Raw genomic sequence first — 16132 nt, forward strand, 5'->3', positions numbered from 1 at the left:
TTCAATCTGTTGGAGCAGAAAAGCATTACTTCCTTCGGGGAAGTGCTGTGAAATGGCAATGTTTTCCCATCCAGGTGGAGCTGAAGGGAAGGTGGCTGTGAGCACCAACAAGCTTCATTTCGTTTTTGTCCTCATTTAGAGCTTTGTTTGCATGTTTGGAGGCTGACGACTGTTTGCTGTCTCACGTATTGAAGTGTTTTTATACTCACTAGATAAAGCTTTCAAAAATCAGATATAAAAAAGCATGTAATTCCTGCTGGTGTGTATGTTTGTTAAAATCTCAGTTTAGCATATTTAATAGTAATAAAGCCTAAAATTGATCTCTCAATAGGAGCTTGTGCTTGCGAGACCTAAGAGAAGGAAACCTGCTGTTTCTGCCTTTATCATTTCCTTGCTGCATGCTCTTGAAGGTATCTTGTGCGTTTTAAATCTAAAATGGGTTACTTGGGAAGCACTCAGTCGAAGCTGTAGGTGCACAGGACGTGCAGTGTTTGGTTTTATGCTTACAGAAAAGCAAAGAGGTGACTGAGCGGTGGGTTGTAACTCTGGCAGGTATCACTGGGAGCAGCACAGGGTTAAAACCAGGAGGTTTGGATAAGGCAGATCTGCATCAAGCAGAGCAGCAGGGGTGGGGCAGTGAAATGGAAACGGATGCGCTGAGTCTGTGTGCACCCAAATCTGTCCCACATTCCCAGCAGAAGCGCTGCACTTTGGTTGTGCCAGCTTTTCCCTTTCGTTTGGTCTCGGCTTAAAAGCGAAGCTTTAAAACAAGGCTTAGCTCCTCTGCTGCAAGCTGGGACTTCATTGTGTTTGCATTTGGAAGCAAATCCCCTGACTGTGTGCAGCACGACGCTGTGCAAATCGAATGGGACGCCTTGTGGAGGATGCAAAGCTTCAACTGCTCCCAGTGCTGAAGAGAGGCATTGTTCTGAGGCAGCTGGTGGGCTGCCTGCCATGGGCTGCTCCCACATGCACTCGCCATATGTGCGTGGCAGAGGGCCTGCAGCCACCCAGGCTCCTGGGACACCCCAGTGCAGCTTTACTGGGGTGTGAATGCCCAGTGCCTTACCTGCCAGCCTCAGCTTTTCCTCGAGCCTCTCTGCTCCATTGTTTGCCTCTTTGTTTGCCTCTTCAAAAACTTTTTTTTTTTAATTCCTTTTCTGAATTTCCATTTTTCTCCTTTTTGCCACGTTGCCTTTCATCCTCCAGCCTCTCAAAGGCCTCCAGCAGGACTCTGCTGATTGGGTGTTTGTCCTATTTTGATTTCTATTTTGGAAGCTGCAGTGGGACTTGAAGCAGCTGCTGCCACGCCAGCTCCTGGCAGCTCGTACTTTGCAGCTCTTGAATGCAGTGCACCCCATTTCCTTCAGAGTGGCTCTAGACAAACCATACAGTAGGATGTGATTATCCATGTATAAAAGGCCTTTCTTCCTAAATATCTCCTCCAAATCAAAGCTCCTGCACCCGTTCACTGCCCAGTTTCTGCTTTGCCTGGTCCTTCAGGATGGAAACCTCTGACTGATGTCCAAGGGGAGAGGTGAGCAGGGAGAAATGAAGAAGAGAGCTTCCATCACCTTGCAGGTTTCTCGCTCTGGGGTTTTGCCTCATGATTCCCAGCACCCAGCTTTGCTTGGAGAGCTGCACAGAACCCCTCAGCACAGCTGCCAGCCCGTACGTCCAGCTCCATCAGCATAGGATCTGAAATATCAGAGCTCCCTGGATTTTTAGGGAAAATTGTGGGAAATAGCAGAAATGAGGGGTCTTGTTTGTTTTCTCTTAAAGAAAGAGCCCCGTATGGGTCCAAACAGCTCCAGGAGCACCCAGGTTTGACACCTCCATCTGCCTGGAACCATCTACAAGCAGAGCTGCTGCAGACCCACTGTCAAGCTGGAAAAACCTGCTCTGTAATGTCCCTGTTCTCGTATTCAGGATGTGTTCAGCCCTGGTACTGACCTCCATCTGCTGCTCTTCTTTTGAACTTGAATCTGTGCCGAAGCTGATGGCAATCTGATGAGCCGGAGGGTTTTGCTGCCTTTCCTGCCAGCATATCTCAGTAGCTTTTGAATCCATCATCACTTTGAGACAAAAATCTGTGCTCTGGTTTGTGCAGCGTTACCCACAGCTCTCGCTTTCAGCCTAGCAGGAATTGGGTTAAGCCTCTCATTCAGCACTTCATGACTTTTCATCTTCCCTGGTGATGCGTTGCTGCTTGTTTTCAGGTCGCAGAATGCATGTGGTGCTCTGTGGTTGGTGTTTGCATGATGTGAGTCGCTGGTAAAAGTTCACTGATGAATTGGGAATTGCATCCATTTCCTATACAGAGCCAGGGTGGGTCAGTCAGAGCATTCTGTGTGCATCCACAGCTGTGCTGTTGGTCTCTTTTCAACTTGGACTCCCCAGACCGTATGGGGCGAGATGGTTTAGATCTGCAGCGCAGAGGCACTTGTCATTATCTCTTTGCTTCTGCTCCTTCACCTTTTAGTGTTGTTTTGGGTTTTGTGTGGACGTGCTGTGAAGTCTAAGTTGGTGCAAATAGGCTGTAGCAGTACAACCTGTTTGTTGAGTGTATACCCTTATACCCAGTAGCACAGTGCCCCATGCTTGTGAAAAGGGATTTTTTTTGCCTTCCTTCCCAGTTTTCTTGCACTGGGGAGACAAGTTTTGAGATCTTGAAAAAGCACGGGACCTCAGACAATGTCCTTGTCTCTAAAGCAGAGAGATATGGATGTGATGGATGGACTGCTCAGTGGATGATGAGTTAGCTGGATGGTTGCACTCACTGTTGTGGTCAGAAGCCCCATGTCCATGTGCTGTCCCTTGGGTCTGTTTTGGAACTGCGAGCTTGCAGCCCTGAAGGCCAACTGTATGCTGGGCTGCATTAAAAGCAGCATGGCCAGCAGGTTGGGGGGGCGGTGTTCTCCTCTCTGCCCTCCTGAAGCCCCACCTGAAGCACTGTGTTCAGCCCCTCACAGCAGGAAAGTGGAACTTGATGGTGTTTAGGGTCCCTTCCAACCCAAACCATTCTATGATTCTGTAATCATTTTGCTCAGAAAATTGTCTTGCATTGACCTTCTGGATGTCAGACCTTGCCCAGAAAAGCAAAGCCAGAAGATTCCTCCTGTGGTTTCCTTAGGCTGTGTTAACATTCCTTGTCCTTTTTCTTTTATAGAACTGACCCTGAACCCACCAGAAGGCATAGTAGCAGGTGAGATGCCAACCAACTTGTGCACTGTGAAGTTGGAGCCTTACTTTCAGGCAGCTCTGAACATTGTTTCATGTTTTTTTTTCCTCTTAGGTCCTATGAACGAAGAAAACTTCTTTGAGTGGGAAGCTCTGATTATGTGAGTCAATATTGCCTCTTTTTCTGAAAGCAGCACTTGTACTCTATGAGTACTTTCTGGGAGAACAAGAATATTTAAAAAAAAAAAATCTTCCTAGTTTTGCATTAGATTGACTTTGGCCTATCTCTGGCTGGAAACTTCTGATTCAAACTGGGAATTATATTTGGAATTTAAACATTGTGACGGGGCAGCTTAAGTGATGATTTATCATGCAGGTGTCATCATAAGAAACTCTTGGCATGTAACTTGCAGATTTTACAAGAGTCATCATTCGGGCTCCACTGGATATATTGTGTATACAAACACTGCAGGAAACCATAAATTGCTTGTGGATCACACAAACATTGCTCAACTGCAAATACAGGACAGGTTTCCTCAAGTTTTAAGGGGAGCAAAACGGCCAGATGTACCATCAGTGGTAGGAGGAAAAAAAAATCATTGTCTAAAATTAGTTTACTTACTTACTATTCAAATTTTTTGTAGGAAAATTGAAAGAGGGTTGATCTGAGATAGCATTGAAATTAAAAAACAAACAAACAAAAAAAAACAACAGCAAAACAACACTTTAAAAAATCTTTTAAAATTCTTTACATGTCATGGAACAGCTGCTCTTGAGAAGATGTTGGGTGTGGTGGTTCCTTGTAGAACTCTTCTGCTGGTGAGCAGCTCTGATCACTCTCTGCTGTGTTTTGGAGGCTGACAGACTTCTTCCGAGGCTGCATCCCTCCGTTCCTGAGCTGATGGGTACAGTTGTTCACAGCTGAAGTTACCTTGAAAAGACAAGGTCTTACCCAGCAGCTTACAAGTCCTCTCTCGCTTCTACTGCCTTACTCATCCTGTCCATATCCTGCTTTGGGGAGTTTTGGGTGCGTGGTGATTTTTACAAGATAAAAGTTCTGCAAAGCTGTTGAAGGGGAAGGAACAGGTCTGACAATTTATACGCGTGACACATAACGATGAGATGAGGAAGTTCCAGTCCAGCTGATAACCTGTCGGTAGGGCTAATCCACACTGCATTTCTTGTGCTCTTTGGTAAGAGCAGTGTTCGCTGTCCCTGTTTGGGGCTGGGCACTGGGCAGGCTTTCAGCACAGCTCCTCGTGGTGCATGACCCCTTGGAGAGTGTTGTCCAAGGGTGGAAAAGCAGCTGGCACACAAACAGTGCCATTCCTATCAAGCTGTAGTGTATCACCTATTCTGTACGAGCTGCGTGGGTGATCCTGCTTTTCTGCAAGCATGAGGCTCTAAGTTATTTTAATCCTTGGTAGAGATTTGGATTACCACTGTTTGTTTGTGGGTTGACACAGAGCTGGTTGCAGCAGGACATTCTGTGATGAACAGGTTGCCCTTCCTGGGAGCTCAGTCTCCTGAAGATAAACACCAGTCATGGAATTAGGTAGATGACTGCAGTCAAAACCTGTCACCTTAGGCAACCATGGAATCTTACTCTTCTTTCTGTAAGTGGGACAGTTACCACTTCTCTAAAACATGCATTTTGTGATGTACCTACTGCCAGCTCACAAAGCTGTACATCTCTTGGTGTTTAGAAACCCCAGAGGATTTATTGCTCTTGGAATGTGGAAGGAAATTCCTGTCCATCACTACTTTCTAGTAACAGAGATTTTGTGGTTGATGACGGCTTTCATGGGGGGCACGCAGAATACTTCTGTTTTTGAGTAATTACCTAGAAAATAGCTTTTTTCTGTTGTTTCCCTTAACAAATTCTTAAACAGCAGAGGATCTGCTTGCAGGCTTGAAAGCCCTTTAAAGTGCTGAGTGTTGAGCTCCAGGTCTTTGTCAGCGTTAAATGAGAGGCGGAGGTGCTTTTAGTTTCTGAATTGTGTGTGTGTCATAGCAAAATCATATTTTAAGATCTGCTAAATTCTGAAGCTGTGGTACAATAGAAACAAGTTTACCCTAAGCACGTTGGGTTACTTTAATCTCTTTACAATACTCTATTGGTAAACATGTTTGAGTACAGCTACATGACTTGTTTATGTTTGTGATAATCTTCTTGAGTGTTTTGTAATCTGAAATGTGCTGTGTGAGACTGTGGGACTGAAAGAAGTGCAGATGAGGTGATTAAAGTAAGGCTGACTTACATTTGAGAAGGATGAAATGCAAAACGTAGATAAGTGCTGTAGTGATGGAAAGAGAGCAAAATATTCTTCTCTCCACAGACTTTCTAGAAAGCTAGAGTACGTCATCACAAACAAAATTGAAGAAAAAGAGAGTTGAGAGGAAAAGACATTGCCCATCTATCAATCTGTAGGGGGGCTGGGTGATGTTACAGAGACTGCTTGGAAGCTTGGCCCAGAGATTGTTTTAAAAGGCTTTTTTTTAATATAATTAGTAACAATACTGTTTGTATTCCTGATGTTCTTGCCTGCAGCAGCAGTGCTGGATAAATGCTGAGCATAAACATTCTGCACTGACGTGACTGAATGATAGGACAGGTCTTATGCTTATGGATTAGAGCTGTAGGTTGAAATAGAGCGTGGTGATTTTTCTGAATGGTGAAAGCTTACGGCCTGGTGTTCAGTGTGCCCTTCTGATAAGGCATCAAACAGTAGCTGACTTGGGGCATTTACAAAAACCAAACCTTTGCAGCCAGGTACCTCATTCCTGGTGATAAATAGCCCCAGCATGTCAATGGAGTTTATCAGCTCAATACCTTGACACTGCGTGAGGTCTGACAGGCTGTGTTATGTTATTCAAGCTCATGAATTTAACATTTCAAGACCAAGTTTTGTCCTCTAGCATGGAATTCCCCTTTTCAGCATCTGATGACTGTGGGGTCTGGTCTTTTTCCACCCTCTTTTTACAAATGAGAAACCACTTACAAATGTACTTAACAGCCATGGTTATGGCATTAATTGTCGTTATCACTTCAGTTTTCCCTCCTATTTTGGCAGACACTACGCTTGGGTTTTTTCCCTTGCCTAAATAACATCAAGAATCTCATGTTAATCTCATATTAATCTCATATTAATGTCTTTCTCACAGAAATTGCTCCTAGCATGATTTTCTCTGCTCTGGTGTCAGCATAGTTACGTTTAGCACAGGCACTGCAGGAATAATACAACTTTTTTGTTAACTTCTGGAATTCGTATCGATGTCTTTGCCATAGCTGCTGGGAACGAGACAGGAAAGGAAAGAAACAAATGCATGCAGCAGTGCTGAGTCAGATGTAAGGCAGTTGGTTCACTTGCAGGTGACAAGTTCCCTCTGACCCTAGCTGAACGTTGCTCTGGTTGTTCCAGTGTTGTTCCAGTGCCTTGTATGATTCTAGAACTGCAGAATGCTTAGATTGGAAGGGGACTTCAAGATCATACAGTTCCAACCCTCTGTCCTCCCATCAGGTCATACTGCCCAAAGCCCCATCTGGCCTGGCCACCCAAGAGTAACACAGGTGAAGTGCTATGGCAGCTGACTAGATGCTGATTTTTACACTACAGAAAGGTAGAAATAGCTTTGTGATCCTTGAGACTGAAGAGGGCTAAGGGGAAGTAAATGTTAATTACTAATAATGGCTTGGGTCCTTCCTGGGCTTGGTGCTGCCCTTGGCAGCTCCCTACAGCTTGCAGTCTGGGTGTGCAGGGCCTGGAGGAAACTTGCAGAAGGGCATCCCATGGGAAAAAGGGATGTTTGCTGCCCTGTTAGCTCAATGGGGAGGATGCCACTGCTGTGGTCTGGGCTTTTCTTGGGGAAATCCTTATCGGAGGCAGAAGCTCAGGAAAAATCCCTGCAGAAGGCACAGAGGTCCTGAAAATGTGATGTGCTGTGAAATTCCTACCGAGCAGGTGGTGTGGCTGCAGAAGTGCTGTGTTTTTTGCCTTGCTGGCCCTGCTGATAATCCTTTTAGAACTGAAAGCAGCAAGTTTAACCGTTGTGGTCTTCAGCGTGTTTTGTAGTTGCAAATGCTGTCTTGGATTAACTTAAATAATTTCTTTGAAGTTGACCCTGGCAGCAATGAATGGCTGAAACAAAAGCAGTGTGCTCTCTTAATGCAGGGCCTAAAATGGAGCATGTTGGGTTAACTGTTTGACAGAAGAGCCCTTAAGGCTGTGTGTTTGCTCTCAGAACAGAAGACACCCACCAGCTTTTCAATGCTTGTATGTACATACTCTTAGAAGTTCAACAATAAGCCTTGAAAATGCAGCTGGAATTAAAATACTTGTGAAAAAATGCATTCAGTTTACCCTCAGATGTGAATATTGAATCCTGACTAAATTTAAGGAAAAGACAGAAAGGGAGCATACATGGTTGAGATGCTTTAGCTCATCCTGCATAGCTGCATTTCTCTAATCTCACCTCGAGTCAGTGCTCAGGTTTAAAGCACCTGAGGTCTTGTGTTTATCTGTCAGCCAAGCCTTCTGAATTGCAGGGTTTAGCAGTGGCCCTCTGTAGGGCTTTAGGTTTTGCCTGCCTCCCTTTTCTTTTTCTGTAGATTACCAATGCAATCTGAATTGGACGGAGGTTTTGACCATTTGGCTTTGAGATTTTTTTGTTCCTTCTGGCATGGAGATTGCATTGGTGGATTGGGAGGTGCAGGCACGAATATATTCCTAAATCTTTCTTCCCAGGTCTTCCCAGGCAATAGAATCCTCATTTCAAAAGCTGTCTAGTAAAGCCAGGAGGTTTCCTTGGCTGAGATGTTAAGAGACGAAGCCTGTTCCCTAATCTTTCCAATCAGGGGAGATGGAGTTTGTTTTATAACTTCCAGGGGGTTCATCTAGTTGGAATAAATCATGTCAAGTAAACTTTTTTGCTTACCTTCCAAAAATGTTTTGTGTAGAGAGGATAAAATAGCTGTATGCTCACCTGATTGTGCTTTGAACTGGATGCTGAACACAAGAAGGAAACGTTTCTGCAGGAGCCTTGATGAAGTTATTTCTTCTCTATCTGAGGGTGGGAAAGCTAAATGCCTGAAGTCTGCAAAGCATGGGGCTGTCCTGCATCTGGCAGTTTTGGTTCCTGGGCTGCACTTTTATTTTTACAAAACATGGTGCGGTTGCACTCGATGCTGGCTGTTGGAATCCTCCTAGGTTTTATAAGCTGTTTTTGAGCTACAGCATTTGACATCTCTGTCTCTGCAGCCTAACAGCATCTTCAAAGACACGGGAGTCCCACACCTGCCTCTGCCTTCTCTTGACGTGCAGACACTCAAATCCTGGAACATGCCTTGGAGCCAGATACTCCAATTATAGCCAGACACACCCTGCTAATTAAGCCGTGTTGTGACCTTCCTAGTAATTTAGTGTGCAAGCTTTGTATTTTTTTTTATTTTTTTCCCCCATTCCCTCCCAAACCCCAAATTTGGATTTAAGTTTATGAGATGTGGGATGAGAGTGTTTTAACTCTTAGTATTCTGGAGTAGATGATATAATCCAAACCTAAGATGTCTCATTAGACAAGAAGCTGGTGAAAGAAATATACGTAACTCAGGTGAATCTCTTTTTGTCTCTTTCTAGGGGTCCTGAAGATACCTGTTTTGAGTATGGGGTTTTCCCTGCTATTTTGAGTTTCCCACTTGACTATCCGCTAAGTCCTCCGAAGATGAGGTTCACGTGTGAGATGTTCCATCCAAACAGTGAGTCTGCTGCATGGGGAGCGGGGGGCTTTTACACCATAAACAAGCAGCTTCTGCAGAGAGAGAGCAGGCATCCTGACTTAGGAATGAGTGGTGCTCTCCCTGTCTGTTCAGTAGGCGTGAGCAGCTACACAGCAGTGCTGCTCTTTGCTAGGATCTCTCTCTTTGTCACATTAGTCCTTGTATACCTTATGATGTTAAACTGCCCAGTAGATTCCAACAGTTCCACTGCCTTGAAGATCATTCCAGGAATACTTGTAACTACTTGATAAACAAACAAAATCATTTTGTACACAGTGTAAGATTTAGTAAAACAATACAGACTCTTTCCAGTATGGCTCTGTGGTTTGTATTTAAGTAGTTCTGTTTCAGGTGAAAATTTATTCATATTGACCAAAGTTTGGATGCAGCTTTTGTTGGCAGCATGACTTTTTTTCCCCTTAAACAAAGGCATGATCTTTCTGAAGTCCAGGGTGCTCTGTCCATGCAGCTGGTACATCTGTAGGCCTCAATACTCAAGACTTTGCTGGCCTTTTTGCTGCAAATCTAGAGCTGACTGTATCTCAGCTTTATTTCTCTTGAGACTTAAGGAGAAGGAATTGAAGTAACAATGAGTACAACTTTTTCCTTTGGACTGATAAAAACCTTAAAGCTCCTTTTTACAACCCAGAGTGCTACTTTCTGGAGTCAGTCCTGGTATTTGCTGTACAATTGTTAATACATCTACCAAATCAGCATGGATTGTGATGAGATTGTTGTCATCACCCAGATTTGATGAGCTGGACCCATGTTTGAAGCTATTAGGCCTCTGCCACTTGAGACCAATAAGTAGCAAACATTGCCCTGCTGCCTAGGGTTTCCTTCTCAGCTGGCATTCCGACACTTGTACAATGCAAATCTTAGTCTCAGCTGGGAAGCTATTTATTTATTATCTTATTCCAAGGAATTTTGCGTTGACTTGAAGTTCCTTTACTTTTCTCTTCCCGAAGCACTATTGACACAGATTCTTGCCCATTTAATCCACAGACAAGCCCTTATTTTTGTTCTCATGTGGGGGGCACATCTGTTTGCACATGACAGCACAGAACTGTGCACAAGTGCCTGAGGCAGTTCAAAGTCACCTTTGCAGTTCTGAGATCTGCAGCAGCTGTTGGCACATGGAAACTGCATGGCCAAATCACTTTGTTGCTCCAGCTGGACTAATTCACCCAGACTTCTTGGTGGGGCAGATCTGCATCCATGCAGTATGCTGTGATTCTAGCTCTGGGCTTGGCTTGCAGATCTGTGCTAGGAGCTGCGTTGTGTCACAGGAATAGCCTGGCATAGCCAGGAGGGGGTGGGCTGTTAGAGGCCCAAGCAGCCTGGCTCAGCTACACATGGGCATTTCCATGATGCTAGGTCACGTTAATGAAAATTCAAGGTCACAAGCAGCAGAGAAGTTTGCTTTATTCTTTTTTACAGTCATGGTCCAATGGAGGACTCCAGCATGCGTTCAGTGATGTATGACTGTTACCCTGTGATTTAAGCAGGACTAGATTGAAGTAGGACTAGACCTACTTGGAGCTCTGGCTGTGCGCTAATGCTGGGCTTGTTCTACCAGGCTGCAGCTTTTACTTGTTCCAAGGAAACTCTCATTGGTTGCTAAGTGATCTGAGTGCTTCCAGCAAGCTTTCCTTGGGGAAGATGATTTGTAAATTTGGTTAACAGAAGTTTTTGTTAGATTTTTGTCTTCAGGTTTTTTGCAAAAGGAAATTTTAAACTGGGTTGATATCAATCATATGTAGGCAAAGCCTGAAAGATCTAGAAGGGCCAAGTGTTTCCTTAGAGTAATAGTTAATCCCCTGTACTTCTTGCACAGTTTACCCGGATGGGAGAGTTTGCATCTCTATTCTTCACGCTCCTGGGGATGATCCCATGGGATATGAGAGCAGTGCTGAGCGGTGGAGTCCTGTGCAGAGTGTGGAAAAGATCCTCTTGTCTGTCGTTAGCATGCTGGCAGGTAAGGGCTGGGGTTTTATTAGCAGGAGCTCAGGTAGCTTCTGCTTGATACATAGCTAATGCTTCTCCTTGCATTTTTGCACTTAAGCTACTTGGCAGCAATCAGAGTACTTAAAGCCCTAATATTTATTTATCAATAAACCAATTTTCTTAAAATAATTGGGGGGGAAAAAAAAAGACTGAATTAGTAAACGGGTTTCCAGCTTTCTGATGTCTGCACTGTGTTCCTTCTGGTCAGCAGCAGCCAGGCACAGGATGATGGTCAGGTAATGGGTCCTGAAGTTCAGCTGCTCTTGCACAAAGCAGTAATGGATTTGGCTTTAGCAACTGAAGGATTATGAGGCAGATAAATCAGTATGCTAGATAAGAGTCCATGGCCTCTATTCCCCAGCCAGTTTCCCTGATTTCTGTTTGTTTGGCAGCCTGGGAAATGTACCCCATTCTGCCATCTCTGATATAAAGGAAGCCTCCTTGAGAAGCAGAGTGTGGTGAAAACAGTGCAACTTCTTACTTTAAATCCTACAAGAACTATGGATCGGATTTCTCATGCACATCTTCCTGACGGATATTTTGCATGTTGTGGACAGTGCTGTTAACTGCCTGAAAGGGCAGAACCGTGTCCCCAAGAATTGGTTTGGAATTATGAAGGTTTAGGTTTTAGAAGCAGCAAAGCTGATCAAAGAACACGCAAAAGATTCTTATCTGTGACTGTCAGCTTCAAAATAGCAACCTGCTGATGGATTCTGTCCAGAGACCAGTGCCTCGTTGGGCTCCCAGTGCCCTCCAGGAACATGGCTTGTTGTACAACCTTACCTAGACTGCTGTACTGGGGAATCATCTGGTCTCTCTTGTTTTCTGATCCTGTTTTCCCCATGGCTTTTAGAGGGATTAGCGTAAAACATCAATTGTTATCTTCCTCCAGGCTGCTGGCAAGCTCTCAGCCCTGGATCTGCCAACAGAGCAAACCCAAATTTATCAAACAGAGTGTCTTGTGCATCTATCCTGACTGCTGGGTTTTAAGGGTAGCGTAGAGTTGTGTATTTGGACCAGAATGGGAAGAAGAATGAGTAGAGTATGTTTTGAGTGGCTTGTATGATCCTGTGACAGTTGTCCTGCTGCATGCTGACCATGAACCTGAAAAATTCCATGCCTCAGCTTACCACTCTACAAAAAGAAGTGTTTGAGTTGCAGGGTCTTAGTGTACTTTGTAAAGCACTTTGAAATCCTCAGATGAAAGATATTGCAGAAATGAAAGCATTTTGCGATGAGTTTTGTGTTGTTTGGTTTGTTTTTTTTTTTAATAGAACAAACCATCCAGAAGAGGGGCAGAGCCTGTTTGGGTGGCCTGCTTTGTGGGGCTTTGTGTTTGTGAAGCCACAGAACCAGAACAAATATGTAGCAGGGAGCCCTGTGCAGTTTTACAAACCTTTGGCAGCACTGCTGGTGACACACAGTGGTACTCTGCCGGCATGTTGGGGCTCAGCTCCACAAAGCAAAGTGAAGGAGTCTTCCTCTGCCACTTGTTTCTTGCCTGAAGCCTACCTTGCTGCGGTGCTCTCTTGTGATCAGTTAAATGAGAACTGTTAGGGAGTCCAGCAGCTACAACTATAACTCCTTTAATGGCGTCGAGCAGGGGAGAGCAACAGGGCTCTCCAGAGCCACAGGGAAGAGGCAGAGACGTTGCTGAAGAAATGAGCTGATGTTGCTTAGTCCCCTGCCTGTCCACAGACCTTTCCATCTCTCTCGTTTCAGAGCCAAACGATGAAAGTGGAGCCAATGTAGATGCCTCCAAGATGTGGCGGGAAGACAGAGAACAATTTAATAAAATTGCCAAGCAGATTGTGCAGAAGTCACTTGGACTTTAAGCTCACAAAAAGACTGAAATGTTTTGTATTTCTCTCCACCTGAAAAAGAGCAGTGCTCAGTGCTGGTACCAAAAAGGAAAACTTTGCAAAACTCATGGTCTAGTTCTTATCCTTCATTATTTATTTGCCATCTCTTTTCTGCTTCCGCTGCTGCACAGAAGCCTCTAGTTTACTCACTAAATTGTATGGGAAAGGGATTTATTGCAGGGGAAAATAATGGGAACAGTGCTGTTTGAAAGGCTCTTTCTTGCTACCTCACTTACGGTATGGAAAGCTTGGAGACTTTGCAATCTGCTATTGGAGAGCAGCCCTGAGTTAGATCACCTGCTGGAGGAACTAGCTTTACATTTGTATAGGCAGCGTTGCATTGGGAACACCAGTAGGCAGAAAATAATTATTAGTTTTATTATACCAGCTAAGTTAAGGACAGCATTTGCAGTCAGAATTGATTTGAAAAGTGGTTAACCAGAGAAGCTATAAAACAGGGTTGTAGACAGAATGGTTTAACATAGGAAGTGATTCAGCACCACCTAACTTGAAGATCCACGTGGTCATTGCTAGCAACTGGCTGGTACTCCTGCATCACACTGTGAATTTGTGCTGAGCCTTTGCGTTAGGGTTTGCTTGGAAGAAAGCTTAAGAATTGCTTTATTGCTCCTTGAAGACATTCAGTATAAACTTTACATTCAATTGGAGGTGCAAGATGTAAAGACTGAGTTTTTAAATACATACAGGGTTCGCTGTCAGCCCTAGGCATGTCATCTGCAGCCTGAAAATGCAATGAGGTTGTTCCTGCTCCATGGGGGATGTAAGATATCTCTGCAGTTACGTCAGCTCTTCTCTCCTGTAGCCATTTGGACGCTCAGAAAATGAGGCATCGCTGGCCTTCGCCACCACAGCCCAGGTCACCCAGTTTTCAGGTGAAGGAGCCTTTGCCACCAATGAGTTTTGTAAAATGGACTGCAATGCTTCTTTATGCTGAATGCTGCAAGTAGGAGTCGCGGGCAACCTCAGTTGTGTTCTCTGGAGGATGGTGAGATGCTTGTTTAAAACGGCAGAGCACTGTAGGCCACTTCTGGTGGCAGGAGATGACCGTCTGCAATGCTTTGTGAAGCTGCTTAGGAACCGCCGGTGACCTTTGTGCTTTGCAAGTGAGTCTCTTGTTTAAAGCCAAATCTGCTCCAATTTATTACAAGCAGCAGCGCCAATTGATGGCATGTGAAATCAAATTTTGTTGGCTCCTTTAAATGAGCTACATTTGAGAGGGACTGTTTTTCTAGGGGAAGCTTGGGAATGGAAGGAACTGCACTGTGCAGAAAGCTTTATGGAAGAGATTGTATGCGTGTGTGTGTGTGTTGAACTTGTCAGTATTTACATCATGCTGCACATGCTGCTTATTCACAGGCTGTAGATTGCTGGGTGCCACCTTTCTCATCTCTAAATTCAGAGTTTGTATTGCTGAGCTTACCCCTGTAGAAGTAATTCTTGTCACTTTGGTGGGAGGGTGCAAGGTGGACCCAGCGTAGCGTGGGAGCAGAGATGACAAGATAGTATTGTACCTAACTAGTATTTCAAGGCATACAGGAAAATGTAGCATTTATATGCAAAATGAGAGTGGTTTGGGGGGGTTGTGATATATGAAGTGTAGCTCCTGCAAGTACCTCAGCTGCTGTCGGAGAGCTGTGTGCACTGCAGAGCAAACGCTGTGCTCGGCAGACATGGCAAAGTGAGGCTCTTTTTAAGTGCAGAGTGTTTTATTCATGTGTGTTTGCTCATTACTTTACAGTGGGATTTAGTCTGTATTCTGAAAATAAAGTGATTGTTTTTTCCTTTAATAAGTATATGCTAATGTATTTCAGTAAGTGTTTTTAATGGGTAAACAGCTGGTCAAGAGTCCAGTTTCACTGTGGGCCAATGGAGTGGAAGAGTTGTGGTAATGCAAGTAAAACTCTGGGGATGCTTTAGAGATGTGAAAGACTTGATGCAGATGCTGGGTCTTTCCAGGCAAGTATCTTGTCTCTAGTGATGGCAATCACTTGATATTTCAAAGAAAACTAAAAATCTGGCAGCCAGCAGATGTGACTCAGTTTGCCTCTAACAAAGGTTTTGTGATGATCTAAGTCTCTGGGCTTAGGAACGTCTTGTTATGGCAACAGGTGAATCATGAGCTGCTGTGTATCATCCTGAGTGTGCCAATACCAGATGTCAGATTGGAGAAGGACAATTAGTTGGAGATTCTCAGGAGGAATTGGACAGTGCCCCCAAAACAGAGCTCTCAAGCAGAGCTCAGCACAGCCTGCACTGAGAGTTTCCATGCACAGACAGTTGTTCTTTGTGGCTGGGGAACACCCTGGCCTTCCTGCTTGTAAAGCTGCCACTTGGATGCTGCAATAGCCTCCCCTGAAAGCTTAATCCTCTCCTTGAAAGAGTACTCACGCTAGCAAGGTGTGTAATGCTAGCCAGTAGCAATAATTTTCTGAGCCGTTGCCTTTTTTCTGCCTGCAACAGTTACTATAAAATACATTCCTTGGGGAGTGTCAGAATGCTACAGGTGTTACGCGTGCAAGCAAAGTATTAAAGATTTAAAAAAAAGACACAAAAACTCTTTCTGTGGGTTATATTTGCCTTAGGCTTTTATCTATCTATCTGTATATAAAGGCTTCAACAGAGCTGTAAAAATGCAAGCAGTGTCTTTTTGAGAGCCTTTGTGTATGGGTACATATACATGCGTGTGCTTTTTTCTTCTTGGCAAAAGGAGCAGTGTCAGAACACACACAGTGGGATGCAGGCCATTCAGTAATTGTGTTGTGTGTGTGTGTGCATGCACGCTGTTCTTTGAAAGTGCAAACTGCTGCGGGAGAGGCGTTGGAACCACATGAAAGGGCTGCAGCTCCAGGGCAGAGCAATCAAGAGGGTGCTCTCCTGCTTTTTTTTTTTTTTGGCTGGATGTGAATGGAAGGAAGGCGGTGTGCTGCCTTCAGGATGGAGCTCTGCATCTCTGGAAGGTTCTTGCTTTCCCCTGACTTGTGTTGTGTCTCGGGAAGGATGCTGTGTGTCTTCTGCCTCCGTGAGAACAGAGAGGCACAGCTACCTGCAGCGTGGCCTCGGCTGGAGATCAGGGGAGCACAACGGAGTGTTAGATTCAGCATGTATTTGTTATTTAACTGTTTATAAGATGTAAACTATGTGACAAGACTTCTAAATACTGAGCACTTCTTACTTGCATAAGCAGTTTAATATGAGGGCAGGCTTGCAGGAGCAATTCCTGCAGTATTTCTTCCTGGGGCTCCTGACCATGCACCATCCACTTTGTAGGGCACTGCATCGTGTTGCTCTG

General features: G+C 44.5%; 1 protein-coding gene across 1 annotated transcript; it reads left to right on the forward strand.

Moving 5' to 3' along the window:
* Positions 1 to 392: 392 nt before the first annotated feature.
* UBE2G2 (ubiquitin conjugating enzyme E2 G2) lies at positions 393 to 14638 on the forward strand. The gene is made up of 6 exons (XM_010716499.3): positions 393 to 410; positions 3170 to 3205; positions 3296 to 3341; positions 8814 to 8932; positions 10791 to 10931; positions 12683 to 14638. Exons 3-6 carry the CDS (start codon positions 3301 to 3303, stop codon positions 12793 to 12795), a joined length of 414 nt encoding a protein of 137 aa, XP_010714801.1. The 5' UTR covers positions 393 to 410; positions 3170 to 3205; positions 3296 to 3300; the 3' UTR covers positions 12796 to 14638.
* Positions 14639 to 16132: the final 1494 nt, after the last annotated feature.

The sequence above is a fragment of the Meleagris gallopavo genome, chromosome 11, assembly GCF_000146605.3.
Source record: "Meleagris gallopavo isolate NT-WF06-2002-E0010 breed Aviagen turkey brand Nicholas breeding stock chromosome 11, Turkey_5.1, whole genome shotgun sequence".
Lineage (NCBI taxonomy): Eukaryota > Metazoa > Chordata > Aves > Galliformes > Phasianidae > Meleagris > Meleagris gallopavo.